We start from the raw sequence: 16203 nt of genomic DNA on the forward strand, positions 1-16203 counted from the left end.
AATGTTCTGCAAGATTTTATATCAGGAATTTAAGCAATTTTTTAAAATATTTGCAATTTTTTTGGATTTTTGGATTTTTTTTGTGTTCCAAATGTATGGATCTTTATGAGCCTATGAAACTATTTCAGGCTTGAAAAAGGGATACCGGATGTTGTCCTGAGACTATGAAGTGGTTCTTAAGATATTATTATCTTGAGTTTTAGCAAGATTTTTTTTAAAAAATTTGGCTTTCCAAAATTTTTCAATATTGTCCTTTTCTGAGTTTAACGACCATTACTGGCCAACGAAACTTATCAAGTCTTGGAGATGGGTTACTTGACAAAACTTTCAAGACTATAAATGGTTTTGAAGATTTTTGCTGCAAAATTGAAAACTTTTTTTCGGTTTTGCCTTTTTGTTTTTTATATGATTTGTTAGGGTTCTTTTCCTTCGCTTTCTCGTTCCCGTTTTATCTCTCTCACTCACTAACTCTCTCTCTCTCTCTCTCTCTCTCTCTCTCTCTCTCTCTCTCTTTGTTTATGCCGCACTTCAGCTGCTGTTATATGGCGTAATGTCATCATCTCTGATCCTCATTAACAATGAGTTATAGTAGAATTGTTTTTTATCATAAATGTCATAACAGGCAGTTTTTAGGAAATCATTGTTAATTGATCTCAAAAGCAGTTTGTAACAATATTAATCCTTTTTTTCTCTTTTATGCAGTTTTTTGCTTGGCCGATTTCTCGTCTGACCTATTTAACTTTCGTCTTCAGAAACGGGATAAAGAGGTAGCGCCCAGAGGTCACTAAACCGTGGCTAGCTGTTGACGAAGTCAACCGCTCGCCGGTCGTTTGAGAGCAATTCGCCCGACGTTTGTCGGTTATGTTTTTTATCTTTGTTGTAGTCGTCGCTGCTATATTTAAGGGTCTGCTAAATAATTTTGTTTGTAATTTTGTGCCTAGGTGCCCTCTTGAGCGAGCTGTTTGGTTTTATGAAGTTTTTAAAGACTCAAAATGAAATCCATATGTTGATTTGCATGTTTAATGCTGTTGATAATGTTTTCCAGAAAATATGCAACTAATGAAAGCCAAACTTCTAGCTGCCTGATTTTGACATTTTGATCCTAAAACTTCATTAATTGTTGATAATTAATTATCGATATTGTGCAATCATGGATCTGGATGGAATTCTGAGCCATAACAGCAATTCAGCCGGAGGAGCTTACTCACCCGCCTCCCCCGCAAACCCCTCAGGAAATCAAAACTCATCTTCGTACTCGGCAACCAATCAGAATTCAGCATCTGTATCAGCCAATGGGAGCATGCCTGGTGGTCTACAGACCTCGGGTTCCTTTTCCAGTTCTAGTAACAGCCCGCTGGGGATGTTCAGCAGCAACAATGCGGGATTGGGGCCATTAATGTCTCTCAGTCAAAGCTCTGGTTAGAGGAAAATTATAGTATTTCACGACGATAACCACGGTATGGTTCCCGAGGAATTTTTGATCAACATTGTTCTTCTTTGACTAATATGTACTGTTCTCGAATACCGCAGATAACCTATTATGTTCGTTACAATCTGTAGATAGCTGCCATTTCCGGATTGTTTTTGTTCGTTAATTAGCCAAGTTGGAGGTGAATCGGGTGTTTCCAGGTAGCATTTGTTTATTCTGTAGCAAAAACTTTGTCGCTGCGAGAATGAACTTTTAATCGATCTCTCTTCAAAGACTTCGGAGTATTAGGTATGATTAAATTCTGGTTTTCGTGAGTGGTTGTAAAAGCTAGAAATAAATCCTAGCTTTCGAAAGATCCTTTGAATTTGGCTACTCAGTATCGGATTGTTTTTCGACGGTTTCGGAAAAAAACCCACTTAGTTTTAGATAGGAAATAAACCCCCACTTGCCTATTAACGAGCTGAGCATTTAGCGCGTTTGGCCATGCCTTAGCGGCCCGTGGGACTTGATATGAAGTTATCACAACCGAACAGATTTTCACGCGACCAAAATTCAAATTTAAAATGGGGTTTATTTACCCGTGAAGATTTACCTAGTAATGGCACGTGTTCTCTAGGAGTGGGTACTGGCAGCACGAACAGCCAACCCTCAATCTCAAACAACCCAAGTATCGCCCCTTCAACTGGCATGCTGGGCTACAGCCTCTACTCTGGGTCCTCGGGTACCTCCTCTTCCAACAACAACAGTTCCAGCAATAATAACAACAGTGGCACTAGTAAAGGTACCAGTGGACAGAGACAACATGCCTCTAGACAACACAGTGCTGGAGGAGGCTTTGGTTAGTCAAGTTGTCTGGTCTAAAAATGTTGCAACAAAAATTATGCTCTGCTTCTCTCAACCTAACCTAAAATTTTACATCCTTCAATGATCCGTTATTTATAATGGGTACTCTCATCTGAAATTTATGATAGACTCTATTGTAAACGAATCTTTGCAATGGCTAGTTATTGTTGGTTAACATATTATGGCCTGTAACTTCGCTTAACTCATCTTGTCGACGTTTTTGTCGTAATAAATAAATAGAAGGCGCTAATTAAACTTGCATAGCTTCTCAACTAGCTTGAAAAGCCTAAACTGTTAATGATTTTCGCAAATACTACCACATGAGTAAATTTCAGCTAAACAATATTTTTTACTGTTAACAAATTATTAATAATAATAATAATAATAGATTGTTTTCTGTAGTCAACAATATCCCGATTTAATCACCCATTTACACAACACAAACATTTGACTACATAGAGATCACTATTGGGCCAAAGACCCGTTCTCAAGTGTCTGAGGATTAGATAAAAAATTAAGGTCATGTAGATCGTATGAATAATTTTTTCAGGTGCTGGAAGCAGTTCAATGTCGAGTTCATTCCTCTTGTCTGGGGCGGCAGCCTCCAATAACCCAGCCTCCTATTACATGAACAGTCCCTCGGTAAACCCAAACAGTCACTCCAACTCTCTGGTTACAAATAGCAACGTGTCAAATTCCACTTCTGGCTCAAAACCCTTTCCGAGTATTCACACAACGTCGTCAAGTAGTGGAATCGGTTTGGGTCTGACATCCCTCGGATGTCATGGAACCCAAGGATCGGGCCCAGGAGTCGGCGGAAGTCACGAAACCACTAATTTTCATGAGGTTGCTACTGATGATGTTTTCAAGGTTAGATGCGATGTTGCTCTGTGTTCGCGGATTGAAATAACTCTTCATAAAACAGATTTGGTGAAAATAGTGTGTTAAGTTTAACCCCTCTCAAAATGCTTGTCGCTCGCTGGGAAGCTGCAACTTGTAAGCTTTTTCTGCGTTTTAATGTAAGGTTTTTTGAGATAATGGAACAGATATTGCAGGCAAATCTGCCAAGTCTTATAGTCGAAACGAACTCTTCTTAGGTTGCTTTTAACTATAATTCTGAGAAGCCGTGACTTTGCAGCAAACGTTTATGTTTAACAATATTACGAAGTGCTCAATGATCATCCTACCTGTTCTACATGTTAGTAAATATTTTTTTTATCATTTTCACAAAATTGTTAACAGATAATTTGTGGATTAATTGTTTATTTTTGTTTGTGTAGTCTCTGTTGGACATGTACAAACAGGAGGTGCTATGCGATGTGGAATTGGTCATTGGCAATCATCACATCATGGCTCACAAGGTCATCCTGGCTGCGACCTCCCCTTATTTCAGGTAAGAACTATTATAGCTTTTGCGGTATTTAATACAAGATTTTGGCTCAAAGATACCTTAGTAACCCGATGCTGGCTTGTCTTGCAACTGGAATGGCGAGCAAAGATTTAGCTCGATATTGTGAAAGCGTTAATGTTTAGAGGTTATGAATGTTAAGAAGTTCTTATGAGGATTGAACTCAAAACTTTTTAAGTCCTGGATGGTATGAAAAATACCAACTGATTCAAAAAGACGAAGTCAGTATTATTCTGTCAGATTGGAGTAATGTCGCACCATGCTTATCTCTGGGAATCATTTCGGATTCCCTTTTTAATTGCTCCAGAAAGAATTTTGAAACAATCGTCATAGTCTGGGTATGGGAGCTAGCATGTCTTGAAATCAACAAAAGGGGCGCGCTAATCATGCGAGTAATTGAACACCTGAAAGCAGCCTATGTGGGATCAATGTGGGAACAATAGAAAGCAGGGTTGCTATTGTTGTCTCTGCCTCAATCATGAGCATGGCTCTCTGCAGCCTCCATTCCGGGTCTTAGAAACATCTAACATTAACAGGTCTTTTTTTTTTCTGGCTAAACTGTGATTACGCCATATCCTGCCAAGGACGTGGGGATACGATAGCGGTAACAATCGTATTAGAGACAGCTTAATGTAAGTAAGCAGCACTGCCGATCTTTTACTTTTCTGTGAACCGAATTTTTCTGTGATCTTGCACTTTTCTGCTTGCTACTCAAGAATAACTCAAGATAACGGGACTTTTATGAGACCGGTTGAAATCCAGTACAACCAGCAGCTTTGGATGTGAGTCTCTTCTCAACTGACAAGGAATCTCATCAGCTCCGATGAATAGTCTGGCTTAACCATGACGGTGCTTCTGAAGACAGAAAAAACCAGCATTACGCTAAACAATGCAATAAATCCGGAATTCAGTTTGTCACACTAGCATTTGAAACGTCTGGTTCTCCAGAGCTAGTGCAAACGTAAATTCAAGTCACGGAGTAGTAAGAGGAACGCGAAAAGCTTAAAGTTTTTCCAAACCGCCGTTGCTGGGGAGTGAGGAAAATAATTTTTTTGTAAAGCCAATTTTTGTCTGCAAATGGTCGCTATTTTTGTTTGTTATTCGCTCTTTATTTGCTTTTGGTTTTGCATTGTAATTGAATCTCTATTGAGATATAGTTCAATCTCGTTTGATGAAGATCCTGTCTTAATTTCCCACCAAACTTTTTTAATAGCCGCACAGCGATAGCTGGGGCTATTATTGGCCTTCTCTTGGTTTTTACAATTCAAAGAATTTGAATTGTATTGGGGCGCTGTTTTTTTTTAAGATCGGTTCACACATTTTCATGATATCTGAAGTCAAATTGGAGTGGTTTTGCGGCGTGAAATTTTTTCGCTCTAATTTTAAAGTAGACTGAGAAAACAGTGTTTGAACAAAAATTCGCTTTCTCGCTAGTGGTTTTTTGTTCACATGCGGCAATTTCACTTTGATTTTTACTGTTTTTTCGATTTTTTGGATCGGATGTTTTTCTAAATAGTTTTTCCAATCCATTCATAGTCCCTTCTAGGTCTAGTTTTCTAAGTCAATGAAAATTCTTTGAATTGTACGTCAGGACTTGTCCTGCTATGTTTTTTTATTTCGTCGTCGCGATTTTTTTACGACCATATGACGTCACAACCACTTCAAATCTGCTTTTTGTTCATTCGTTCATGCAATTTCAACTGAAATGCGTGCGTGACGTCATTTTTTGCTCTTAGTGGAGCGAAAGTAAACTTTTGGTCATATTTGCGTGATAAAACATTGGCGTGATTAAATTTTTGGTCACATTTGACTTACCTCACTCTCAAAAATGACATCCACACTTTGACATTGACTTTTATTTAAATTAGTTCAAAGAGATCAGGTCATATGGGTATTTGTCACTCTAAATGAAGGTTATTTCAGAGCAGCTAATAGAGGCAGCAACAACTTGTACAGATTTTGAATCAAAATATAAAATATCAGCCTTCAATGAAAGACCAATTTTTTGGTCTATCTTTTTTACCGTTTTGTTTGAGACTGCAGATCTACGAAGCTATTGCGGCTATTTTCTGGCAATCTGCCAGCTATAAGTTTTCCTTCAAATATTTGGATTGTAATTCAGAACTTATTTTATAGCGGACCTCATTTCAGCGGGCTATTATTGTGGGCACGTTTTGAATTGGATTTTTTTTACACTTTTCATGATTTGTGAAGTCAAATTGGAGTAGTGATTTTGGTCGCCGAAGTAGGAGGTGGAGCAAAAAATTTTGTTTTGCGCTGTGAAATGTTCTCTCTGATTTTAAAGTAGTGAAAAAACGGCGTTGGAACACAAAATTCGCTTTCGCGCTTGTATTTTCTGTTTACCTGCTTCAGTTTGACTTTGATTGTACCGTTTTTCTGTTTTTATAATTGGTTTGTAAAATGGTTGCAGTTGTTTCCAATTGGTTTTCTCAATCCAATCACTGTGCAGGTCTAGTTTTTAATTGCTCTCGAATCAGAAACAATTATCGTTAACTTGTGTCTTTTATAACTGCGAAGCTGTAAGCTGAGCGGAGCTATATTGCGCTGCTCTTGGTTTTTTGTTTCGTCTGATGCTCTTTTTGTTTTACATTTGTTCACGCAGCAAAACTAAATATTTCAAATTTTCTGAATGAATTTTTCCTATCACTAACGGTTTTTGCACTTTTCTAGATTAATCATTGACCTCTCAAATGACTTTTTCACGCACTTCTTGATTTTTGAGTGATTTGAATTGCTCACTCCGGAATAAAGTTTGTTGTTCAAACAAACCCGATTGTGAGATACGATCGATTCTGCAAGTTGGGTTCGAACCCTGCCTTTGTCTGATGTGTTTGTACCATTCATCTAGGCTACAGTTCCTGAAATAAATTGCGCCGCCTGTCATTCGAGAGCAACTTTTCAGACGTTAGTCGGTCTATGCTTTGTTTAATTAAAATTTCTTTGAATTGTGAACCAGGACTTGTCGTGCTATCTTTTTTTATTTCGTCGAACAAAAATTTGTTTTGCTTTATCGTAGTTCAGCTTGTTCAACATTTTGCGTTAAATATTTTTGACTAACTTTGTCTACCAAATGTAATAAAAATTGCTGGCACCTAAGAAATGTTTTTTTTACAACGGTCATTTTTTCTGTTTCAATCCCATTTGGGGTAATGGGAATCAATGACGGCTATTTTCCGGCAATCTTCGTGTATATTTCTTTAGTCTCGTCGAATTTTCCAAGAAACTTGTTTCATATGATTAAGATCGTTTGTTCTGATTTCATCCGAGGAACTTGTAATCTTATACGTAATTCCTCATGAATGTTCGGGATTGTTTCGAGAAACTACTGTTGAATTATCTTGATATCGTGGATGTCCAAAACTCGATCTATCGAAAAATGATTAATTTGAATTTTTAGCCAAAATTCAATTGAGTCTCTTTAGATTGAATATTTTTTCGGTTTGCGTAACAATTCCATGTTTGGCCATATTCATTTTTTTTGGGTTTCTTTCAACTATTTTTACTTTATCTTAAAGTGACATCCGCTGTTTGGTCAATTTAACCGGTCAATTGTGGAATTGGTGTCAATTATGATGTAACCTATGTTGTTACAGAGCCATGTTCAGCAACAGTATGCGTGAGAGTACCCAATCTAAAGTGGAGTTACATGGAATGGAGGGGGATGCTGTGCAGTTGTTGATTGACTTTGTCTACACACACGAGATATCTCTCTCCACTGCTAACATATTCTGTGTATTATGTGCGGCTAATCAACTCTCATTTCTACAAGTTATTGAGGTACGAGCTGTAGAACATGCCAGTCATACAGAGTTTTGGATCTTTTCCGGATACCCCCCCCCCCCCCCCCCAACCCCCCCGACGCACGTTCCATATTTTTTACATAATTCTTTACTATGCAATGGCATGTTCTGTGTAACTGGGCTGTGCACAACGTACGGGGGAGGTTGCAGGGTGGGAGAAAGTTGAAATAAAAGGCGTTGTGCGCAAATTGATATCAATATACCAACATCATTTTCATATATATACTCATCTTTTGTTAAAAGTATTTAAGACCCTCCTCTATATTTTGATTACCGAGTTATTGTCGCCATATGAACTAGATAAAGTTTCTAGTAAGAGGGAGGCAAATGTATTGAATGACTTGCGTTAAAAGGCCAATAAATAATAGAAATGATAAAAGAAATAATAGAAATTCCATGGCAAAAATATTTTAAATTACTTAAAAATAACGAAAAAAATTTCTTGGAAAATTTTGGGTGACTATGAATGTAAAATAAACCTGGAAAAATGTAACGGGAGAGGAAACAATTAAAATTGTCTAACAAAATGTATTTTTGTCATCAATGGTTATTTATGAGTTATTTTTTCTCCCTAATTAATTTTCTGAAACCCGGACACTTGTGAACCAAGCAAGCGTAACTGAATCTTTCTGAACGAGGAAAGAAGTTGACATAGTTGGTAAGTTTTTTGGATCTTTTCCGTTTGTGCCCCCCCCCCCCTCCCAGTACGTTACGCAACCCCCAGTTACAGCACGTGTCATTACATAGTAAATCATTGTAAAAATATGGCACGTGCGTCTGGGGGCGCAAATAATATGCGCCCACTAAGCTGGGGGGGGGGGTCCAAACGGAAGAGATCCAGTTTTTTTCATTATCAGAAGCAGTAGATGGGTTAGCTCTTGAGTGCTGTTATCTCAAACTCTCTCCTTGTCTGCTATTAAAAAGTCACTGAAATAGGCAGTTTCGCGAGCAGCATATCTTAGAATAGATTTGACTGAATTTTGTTTTCTATTTCAGGCTTGCACGAAATTCCTGAAGCAAGGAATGAACTTCAACAACTGCGTTGTTATTCGGTGAGAAAATATTAATCAAATCTTAATTTGTTTTGTGTTGAGAAATCGAAGTGGCGTCCTCTCCGAAAAAGTATCTTCTTCCCTTAGAAATTTTAAGTCTTGTCCATTATATCCCCCCCCCACCGCATTCACAACATAGTGGTCATATGACGTATACACCTCCACAACTAATTACCGTAAATATACCATAATGGGGGAGGTTATAATTTCGGGAGGGGTGGGGGCTATCGTGGTAGATATCAGAAAACGTAATCCTATACTAGCACCGCCAATGAATTTGACCTTCAAAGCCGCACATAGCCATGGACTTCGTGATTTACAGTTATTTAGATTGGCTTTTACAGGAACTGGGCGGAGCACCTGAATATTGGGTCTTTGATCGAGGCCTCGGACTGTTTCATCTCCAGCAACTTTCTCCAGATATCTGGCAGTGAAGAGTTCACACAGCTGCCACTCAACGCAATCAAGGCATTAGCCGCCAGGTGAGAACCTTACCACATGAGATACAACTAAAGGTGTACTGTATAAGCACGCTTGTTCAATTAACCGTTTTAGAATGCTGTTATCTGGTTCTCATTCTGGTTTTGGCGGACTTTGGCCACTTATTCGAAGTATTTTAATCAAATTTTAGATTTTCATATGAATCATCAGAATTTTCCAGAAAATTGACTTGCGCATTCTCGGCGAAAATTCAGATAATATTGGCTTTTTAAAATCAAACAAAAATAAAATTTAGTTCCTAAAATTTTTTCAATTCATTCTGTATAGCTGCGGAGCTGCTATACAGTGTATAGAGTGGAGCTATATTGCGGTGTTCGTGTTTTTTTTCACAATTCAAAGAATTTGAATTGTACTGGAGCCCTGTCTTTTTTTAAAGATCTGTTCACATATTTTCATGATTAATTGCTCTTGAACGAAGTTCATAGCAATTATTGTAAACGTGTGTCTTTTTTATGCAAATTTTTTGCTTGACAATTTCGCACTTTTCTTCTAGAACATTCTGTGACTTCTCAAGTGATTTTTTTGCGCTTTCGTTCATCATTTTTGAGTGATCTATTGCTCTCTCCGAAGTAAAGCTTGTTGCTAATATGTAATCGGTTGCAGTACAGCAAAACTCAGTGACTTACGGCGCAGTTGGTAATGCGGGTTGCTGTTAATCGGGAGGTCAGTGGTTGGAATCCCTTTGGGGGCAAGGTTTTTTGCGCCCATAAAGCCAAATTGATTTAGGCTACAGACCCTGAATTAAATTGCCTCGCCTGTCGTTCAAGAGCAATTCTTCCGACATTTGTCGGTTTGGTTTTTGAAGTCAAATGAAGTGATGATTTTGGTCACGCGCAAAGAGGAAGTGAGGAGGCAAAAAGCGAGAGGTTTTGTGACGTAAAATTTTTTGTATCATTTTCAAAGTAGAGTGAGAAAACGATGTTTGAACAGAATTTCGCTTTCGCGCTTCTGGTTTTGTTCACATGCTTCAGTTTGACTTTGAGTTTTACTGCTTTTTTATTTCTATTGTCGTATTTTTTCCTAATGGTTTTTTCAATCCATTCACAGTTCAGTGTAGGTCTAGTTTACTGCTTAATCAATGAAATTTCTTTGAATTGTAGGTCACGATTTGTCCTCTTTTTACTTCGTCGAACAAAAATTTGATCCGCCTTACCTTAGTTCACTCAGCTTATGGCAACATTGTGTAAAATCTTTTGCACTTTTTTATGATAGTTTTACACTTATCTCACTCTGATAAAGGGCTTTTAAACAGCAGATGCCCAGCAAATTAATCTAGAATAGTCAGTATTGAAAAACAAAATCAAAAATAGAAACGGGAGACACCCATGAAGCCCGTTTTCAGATGCCCATTACTTAAGGCTTGTTCGCATAAGTGTTAGTTATCATCTCTAATGTTTATTGGTATTTTACTAGCCCCTGCAGTCTCGCAAGAAACAGAAGTATGTCTATTTACGAGCTGAATTCAAAATTGTTTGCACTTTGAAAAATGAGTTTTAAAAAATATTTAATTTTCTTTAATACTTGCAGAGATAGCTGAGACTATTATTGGCCTTCTATTGGTTTTCTACAAGTCAACGGGTTTGAAATGTATTGGGGCGATGCCTTTTGAAGATTTTGACACGTTTTCATGATTTTTCATGTACAATCGAAGGGATGATTTTGGTAGGTAAAGTTTTGTTTTGGTAGGTAAAAGTAAGTTGTTTTGCGGTGTGATTTTTTGCTCTAATTTTGAAGAAGAGTGATAAAATGGCGTTTGAACAAGAATTCGCTTTCTCGCTAGTGGTTTGTTGTTCTCATGCGGCATTCACTTTGATTTTTACTGTTTTTTTAATTTTTTTAATTCTGTTTTTGTAAAATGGTTTTTCAGATCCATTCATAGATCATTATAAGTCTATTTGTTTTGTTTCGTCGTGTGACACTCTCTTTTGTTTTATATTTGCTGACACGGCAAAGCTGAAAAAGTCAAAATTTGTGAATTACTTCTCTTACTATTGGCGTTTACACGCTTGACGTCATTTCTCACTCTCTTTTGCCAAACTTTTTGTGTTATTTGCGTGATTCAATTTTGATCATACTTGACTTAATTACCTCTCTCAATAAAATTACTTTTGCACTTTAAAACCTAAGTTTTATTTGAAAGCTTTATTTGAATTAGTTTAAGATAAAAGGGACTCACGTGTGTGCTAAAGGTCCCCAATGAAAAGGCTTTTGCGCAATAAATTTTAACAATTTTTACTTATCACTGAATGTTTTATACATAGCTATTTGAGTTGCTTCGATAACTTATATTTGTATCTGTTTCTATCTCTGTTATACGACACGCACGCCTATTTCTTTTGCAGCTATTCCGGCTATCTGCCGGCAGTGGTTTTTTGGTATTCATCATGCAACTGGTGCTCGAATTGATGAGAGTACTTTCATTTTAACGCAAATTAGTAAAAGTTGCTCTCCGAGTTTGTAGCGATTATTTTAATCCTGCTGGTCTTTTTCAAACTACCGGCTGTTCTCGTGTTTTTTGTCTGACCAGTTAACTTTTCGTCCTGAAGTATTGGATTAAAAAGGTATAGCCCGAAACCAACCGCTCGCTGGTCGTTTGGGAGCTATTCGCCCGACTATTTGATGTTCATTAGAAAGGGTTTGCAGATGAATTAAAATAAGCTTTTCAGTTTTTCGGCAAAATATAATTAAATCTGTAAAATTTTATAGATTGCAACTGTATCAGGGAAATCTGCCAGCTATGCATTTTTGTCAGATAATTTTGAAATGTGATTCCTGAGGTAGTTTTCAAAACTTCGGAGCAATTTTTTGACGAAAAGTTTCCTAGTATTTTCTGGAGATCTTCCAAATTTGTTTGACAGTTGAATAAGTTGTCGAATTAGAGTTGTATTTTAGGACAAGTTGAAGCCGTGAGCGGGAGCGAAAAAGCGAGTACATATTAGGTGTGATTTTTTTAATACATCGAGTGCGGAAATAGATTTTCTGTTCACTTCATTTTTGCTTTTAATGGTTGCATTACGTCGGCCTCCACCTGACACTTTAAAATTGGACGAATATTTCCATCATCACGAGGTGTTGGTGTTGCAACCAAAAAATCTGAAAGTGACCGTAAATAATTGACTTTAAATATCATATTTCATATCTTATGTAATACTTTACACTGTATGTTTTCCTTTGTGCCCCCCCCCCCCGTACGCTATGCACCCCCAGTTACATAGCACGTTCCATTACATAAAAATCATTGTATAAATATAGCACGCGCATCTGGGGGTGCAAATAGTATGCACCCACTAAGCTGGGGGGGGGGGGGGGGCACAAAGGAAAAGCGGAAAAGATCCCTGACTTTGAAAAAACAGCTTTGATTAATTGATTCAGCCCGACCCTGAACATCACATGTGAGACAGAAGTGTTTGAGGCTGTGATGCAGTGGGTGAAGGCAGACCTGGAGTGTAGGAGTGAACACCTCTACCCTATCATGAGGGATGTGAGACTGGCCATGATTCCCAAGCAGTATCTCATTGCAACTGTCGAACAAGACCCAGTTTTCAAGGTTAACCTACAAGCTAATATACAAGCTGTTTCAACTGAATGGATTTTAAATTCTTTCTCGTATTGAATTACGTAATGTAGTGAATACGGTCAAAGTCAAAAGAGCAAAATCCAAAGGAATAGGATAAACTTATTATTATAACACATTGGTCATTAAGCCATAATGCATCAGCAAAATCGAGTAAAATTGCATTGTGAGCTAATTTTTGCTGAGCGAGAAGTTTTTTGCTTTAGATTTTTGCTTTAATTTTTGCTTTCGATTTTTGCAAAAGTTTATCAAAGCGATTTCTAGCTGGCTTCAGTATTATGCTTAAAAGCCTTCAGTTTAGAAGCTGAATTAAGTGTAATCATAGCATCTAACCGAATATGCAAAATTTACACACCAAATAAGAACACTTTAGCACTTAGAAAAAGTCTGTTAATTTCTGTCTCTTAATTTTCTGTTTCAATCCCAATGTGAGTCAAGCGGGTCAACGGCGGCTATTTTCCGGCAATTTACGGGCTATAATAATTAGATTTAGATCAAAAATTTTTTTGATCGAAGCTGCACTAATATCTATTGCTCCTCAATTGGTGGTAATAGTGGTTTTGAGAGCCCAATAATGTATTTTGAGGGCAAAAGGACTCTTAATCTCAATTTTTTGTTTATATTTTGTTTTTTTTTCAGTTTTTTTATTCTTTTGAACGGACTTTTTTAACCAGTGTAAATAGTAGGCGTTTTTTCAACAAACAGGCCGAGCCTTTTTCAGTTTTAATCAAAAACTTCGTTTTAATCAAAATCAAAATTTTTTTTGCAATTTCAATAAAATATGTTTCGATTTCTCGAGTTCAATAATTTTTTTCAAAACGGCAATATTAAAAGAAAGGAATGACATTGTTGACAATTTATTTTGGTTATTTTTTAGTGCTCCCATTTTGCTCTCATCTTTTTCTTTTGTTTTGCGAAGAAGATAAGCTTAATAAATATTTGAACAACCAATGTTGCATATTAGAATCGGTTTGTTTTTCTAATTTATTTTCAATTTACTTTTTCCATCAAAATTCAGAAGATGGCTTCGTATTTGTTACAATGTGTATGACCGCATTTTTCTTGTATATGGCTGCAGTATTTGATATTATCTGAGATCTCGATTTGAGCTTTTTTACCTATGTTTCTTAGCAATTTTAAAGTTTTGTGGTGTCCTTTGTATTATAGAGCAATTTTGAGTTTGTAGAAAATACTTTTGAGATTTTTATTGGTGATCTTTGCGGTTGAAAGTAATGATACTTATTTTTGAGAATTTTAGGACTAGGTTTTAGTGATAATTATGCTTTTTACTTTTTATCTGCTTGCTTTGTCTTTTTTTCTGAAATTTTGCTTTCTTTTTTCTGAAATTTTTCAAAATTTTGATTTTGAAACGGACTGAAATTATTTTTCCGGAAGATCTTTTAAAATGAAAGAAATAATTGCTCGGTTTTTTGATAAGTGCTTTGGCGTCTGAATGGAAAATTTCAGTTCATTTTCAAAGAATGTATCTGTCAATATTTTTTATTGTTGTTTTGACTCGTGAAGTTAGTTGCAGCTCTAATTTTGCTTGTTTGGCAAAATTTTTTATCAGAGTCTGTTTATCAGTTTTTGTCCCTCTGAAAAATGTTAGATGTTGTCAACGTTAGGAGATGTTTTCAAGGATTTGCTATTTTTGCGATTTCAAGATTTTACAGTGATTGATTTTTATGTCCTAAGATCTAGTTCTCATTGTCACATTTGTATAGCTCTTATATGGTGGCGTAATTGATTCCTTTTGCGGCTCCAATAATTTCAATGCTACGAATTTTTTTTTTGGATTCGTCAGAGGTTAATTTTTTCGTGAATTATTTAGTCAACTTTTGTTGACAGACAATAATAGTTCCCGCTTCAGTGACATCGGTGTTTTTGGGAAGGGCTGATGCTTCGAGTTGAGTCCGGAATTCTCCTGGCCAGGTTTTTTTTATTTCGTTCATGCAATTTCAACTGAATTTCGTGTGTGACGTCGGTTTTCACTCATAAACTTCTAGTGGAGACAGTTTTTTGTTCGTTCACGTGATTGAGTTTTTGGTCACACGTAACTTACCTCACTCTCAAAAATGACTTCCTCACTCTGAAATTGATTTTTCTTTACTTTAATTAAGAGAGATAAGGCCAAGTGTGTGTGTATGCTTCACTCTAATTGAAGGTGATTTAGGGCAGCTAATAGAAGCAGCAATAAGTTAAACAGATTCTTAATCAAAATATAACATCTCAGCATTTTAAAAGTTTGATTTGTGGTCGGTTTCTTTTACTATCTTTTTGACTTCTTGAGATTACAGATCTACAAAGCTATTGCGGCTATTTTCCGGCAATTTGTCAGCTAAAAATTTTTCATTTCTAAACACATTTTGTCCCTTATCTGCGTTAACTGATTGGATCCTTCAAAAACAATACAATGTTGTTACAAGACGCCTTTGTGCTCCTCTAGGTATCTCAACTTAAAACTTCTTTTGTTTTTTTGTTGATAGCCGGATGATACCGAGAGTATATTCCATGAGTGAAGAATGTATATGATGCAATAATTAGTTGCGTGGCACTGAAAACTTACTTCATGTGTCATGGTACACCAAATTAGCGAAAATATTGTTGCCGTGAGTTGATGTTAGGGAATTTTTCGGCAATGTAACAGAGCTTAAAAGAAATTTACTACCATTTTAATTATCGGTTTTCTAAGCTCGTGGATTACCTCGCAAAAGATGCTAACATTGTTTCTCAAGAAAATGAGCCACAAATCAATCCAGAAAGACAATTTTGTTTTGATTTGGTAAGCAAAAAAAAACAATGTCTTTCGTTCACTGAACAGCAACAAACCTCGCGGACCTGCAAAATCCTCGATACCACATGACTGTCGATATGCAAAATGCTGACGATATACTAATATACTAGTTGTTGCCGTAAAAAGCTAGATTAGTTTAGACCATTAAAAAGCTCATCAAAATCTGAAATATAGTTCCAAAAGTTTAGCTCATTATTTTGATCAAAACTGCCTCAACATTTCGCAGTCGAAAAACATGGAAATAGAGTCGTGATCTGAATTTTTAAATAAAAATATCAATGAGAAAAAAATCAAACATTTCAGAGTGTATTTAGATCAGAACTTGACTTATCAAGAGGAAGTGAATAATGGCTTGTGGAGTACGAGCAATCAATCTATGCAATTAAACTACTTTTCAGATCCATGACTAAAACTCGTGAAAGCATTGGCAGTGTCATTTTTCCTACTTTGTTCTACTGCTAGCTGCCATCAGTCAATCGCTTTTAATTTTACTCGAAGCAGCGTAACTGGGTTGTAAAATCTTATTACAACGGGAAGAAGTTTGACTCTTAACACGATCTAAAGTTACAGCCTCATATACTTCCTCTCAATTACTAGTTCAAGCAAAAAACATACTTATAGAATTTTTAATTGCTCTTGAACGCAGTTCATAGCAATTATTGTAAACGTGTGTCCTTTTCTTCTAGAACATTCTTTGACTTCTCATGTGACTTCTCTCTTTGCTTTCGTTCATCATTGAGTGATCTGTAGTGCTCCGAAGTAAAGCTTGTTGCTAATATAA

At 36.5% G+C, this 16203-nt stretch overlaps 1 protein-coding gene across 1 annotated transcript in view; it reads left to right on the forward strand.

The window, feature by feature from the left end:
- The first annotated feature begins 1049 nt into the window (after positions 1-1049).
- The window catches only part of LOC142348232 (uncharacterized), a 30538-nt gene continuing 15384 nt past the window's right edge, over positions 1050-16203 (forward strand). The window contains exons 1-8 of the mRNA XM_075399520.1: positions 1050-1418; positions 2046-2267; positions 2823-3142; positions 3553-3665; positions 7295-7478; positions 8498-8553; positions 8898-9035; positions 12427-12601. Of these exons, the coding sequence (XP_075255635.1) occupies positions 1151-1418; positions 2046-2267; positions 2823-3142; positions 3553-3665; positions 7295-7478; positions 8498-8553; positions 8898-9035; positions 12427-12601 (1476 nt within the window). The 5' untranslated portion in view covers positions 1050-1150. The remainder of the gene's footprint in view (positions 1419-2045; positions 2268-2822; positions 3143-3552; positions 3666-7294; positions 7479-8497; positions 8554-8897; positions 9036-12426; positions 12602-16203) is intronic.

This window comes from Convolutriloba macropyga, chromosome 10, assembly GCF_964194025.1.
Source record: "Convolutriloba macropyga chromosome 10, txConMacr16.3, whole genome shotgun sequence".
Classification (NCBI taxonomy): Eukaryota; Metazoa; Xenacoelomorpha; order Acoela; family Convolutidae; genus Convolutriloba; species Convolutriloba macropyga.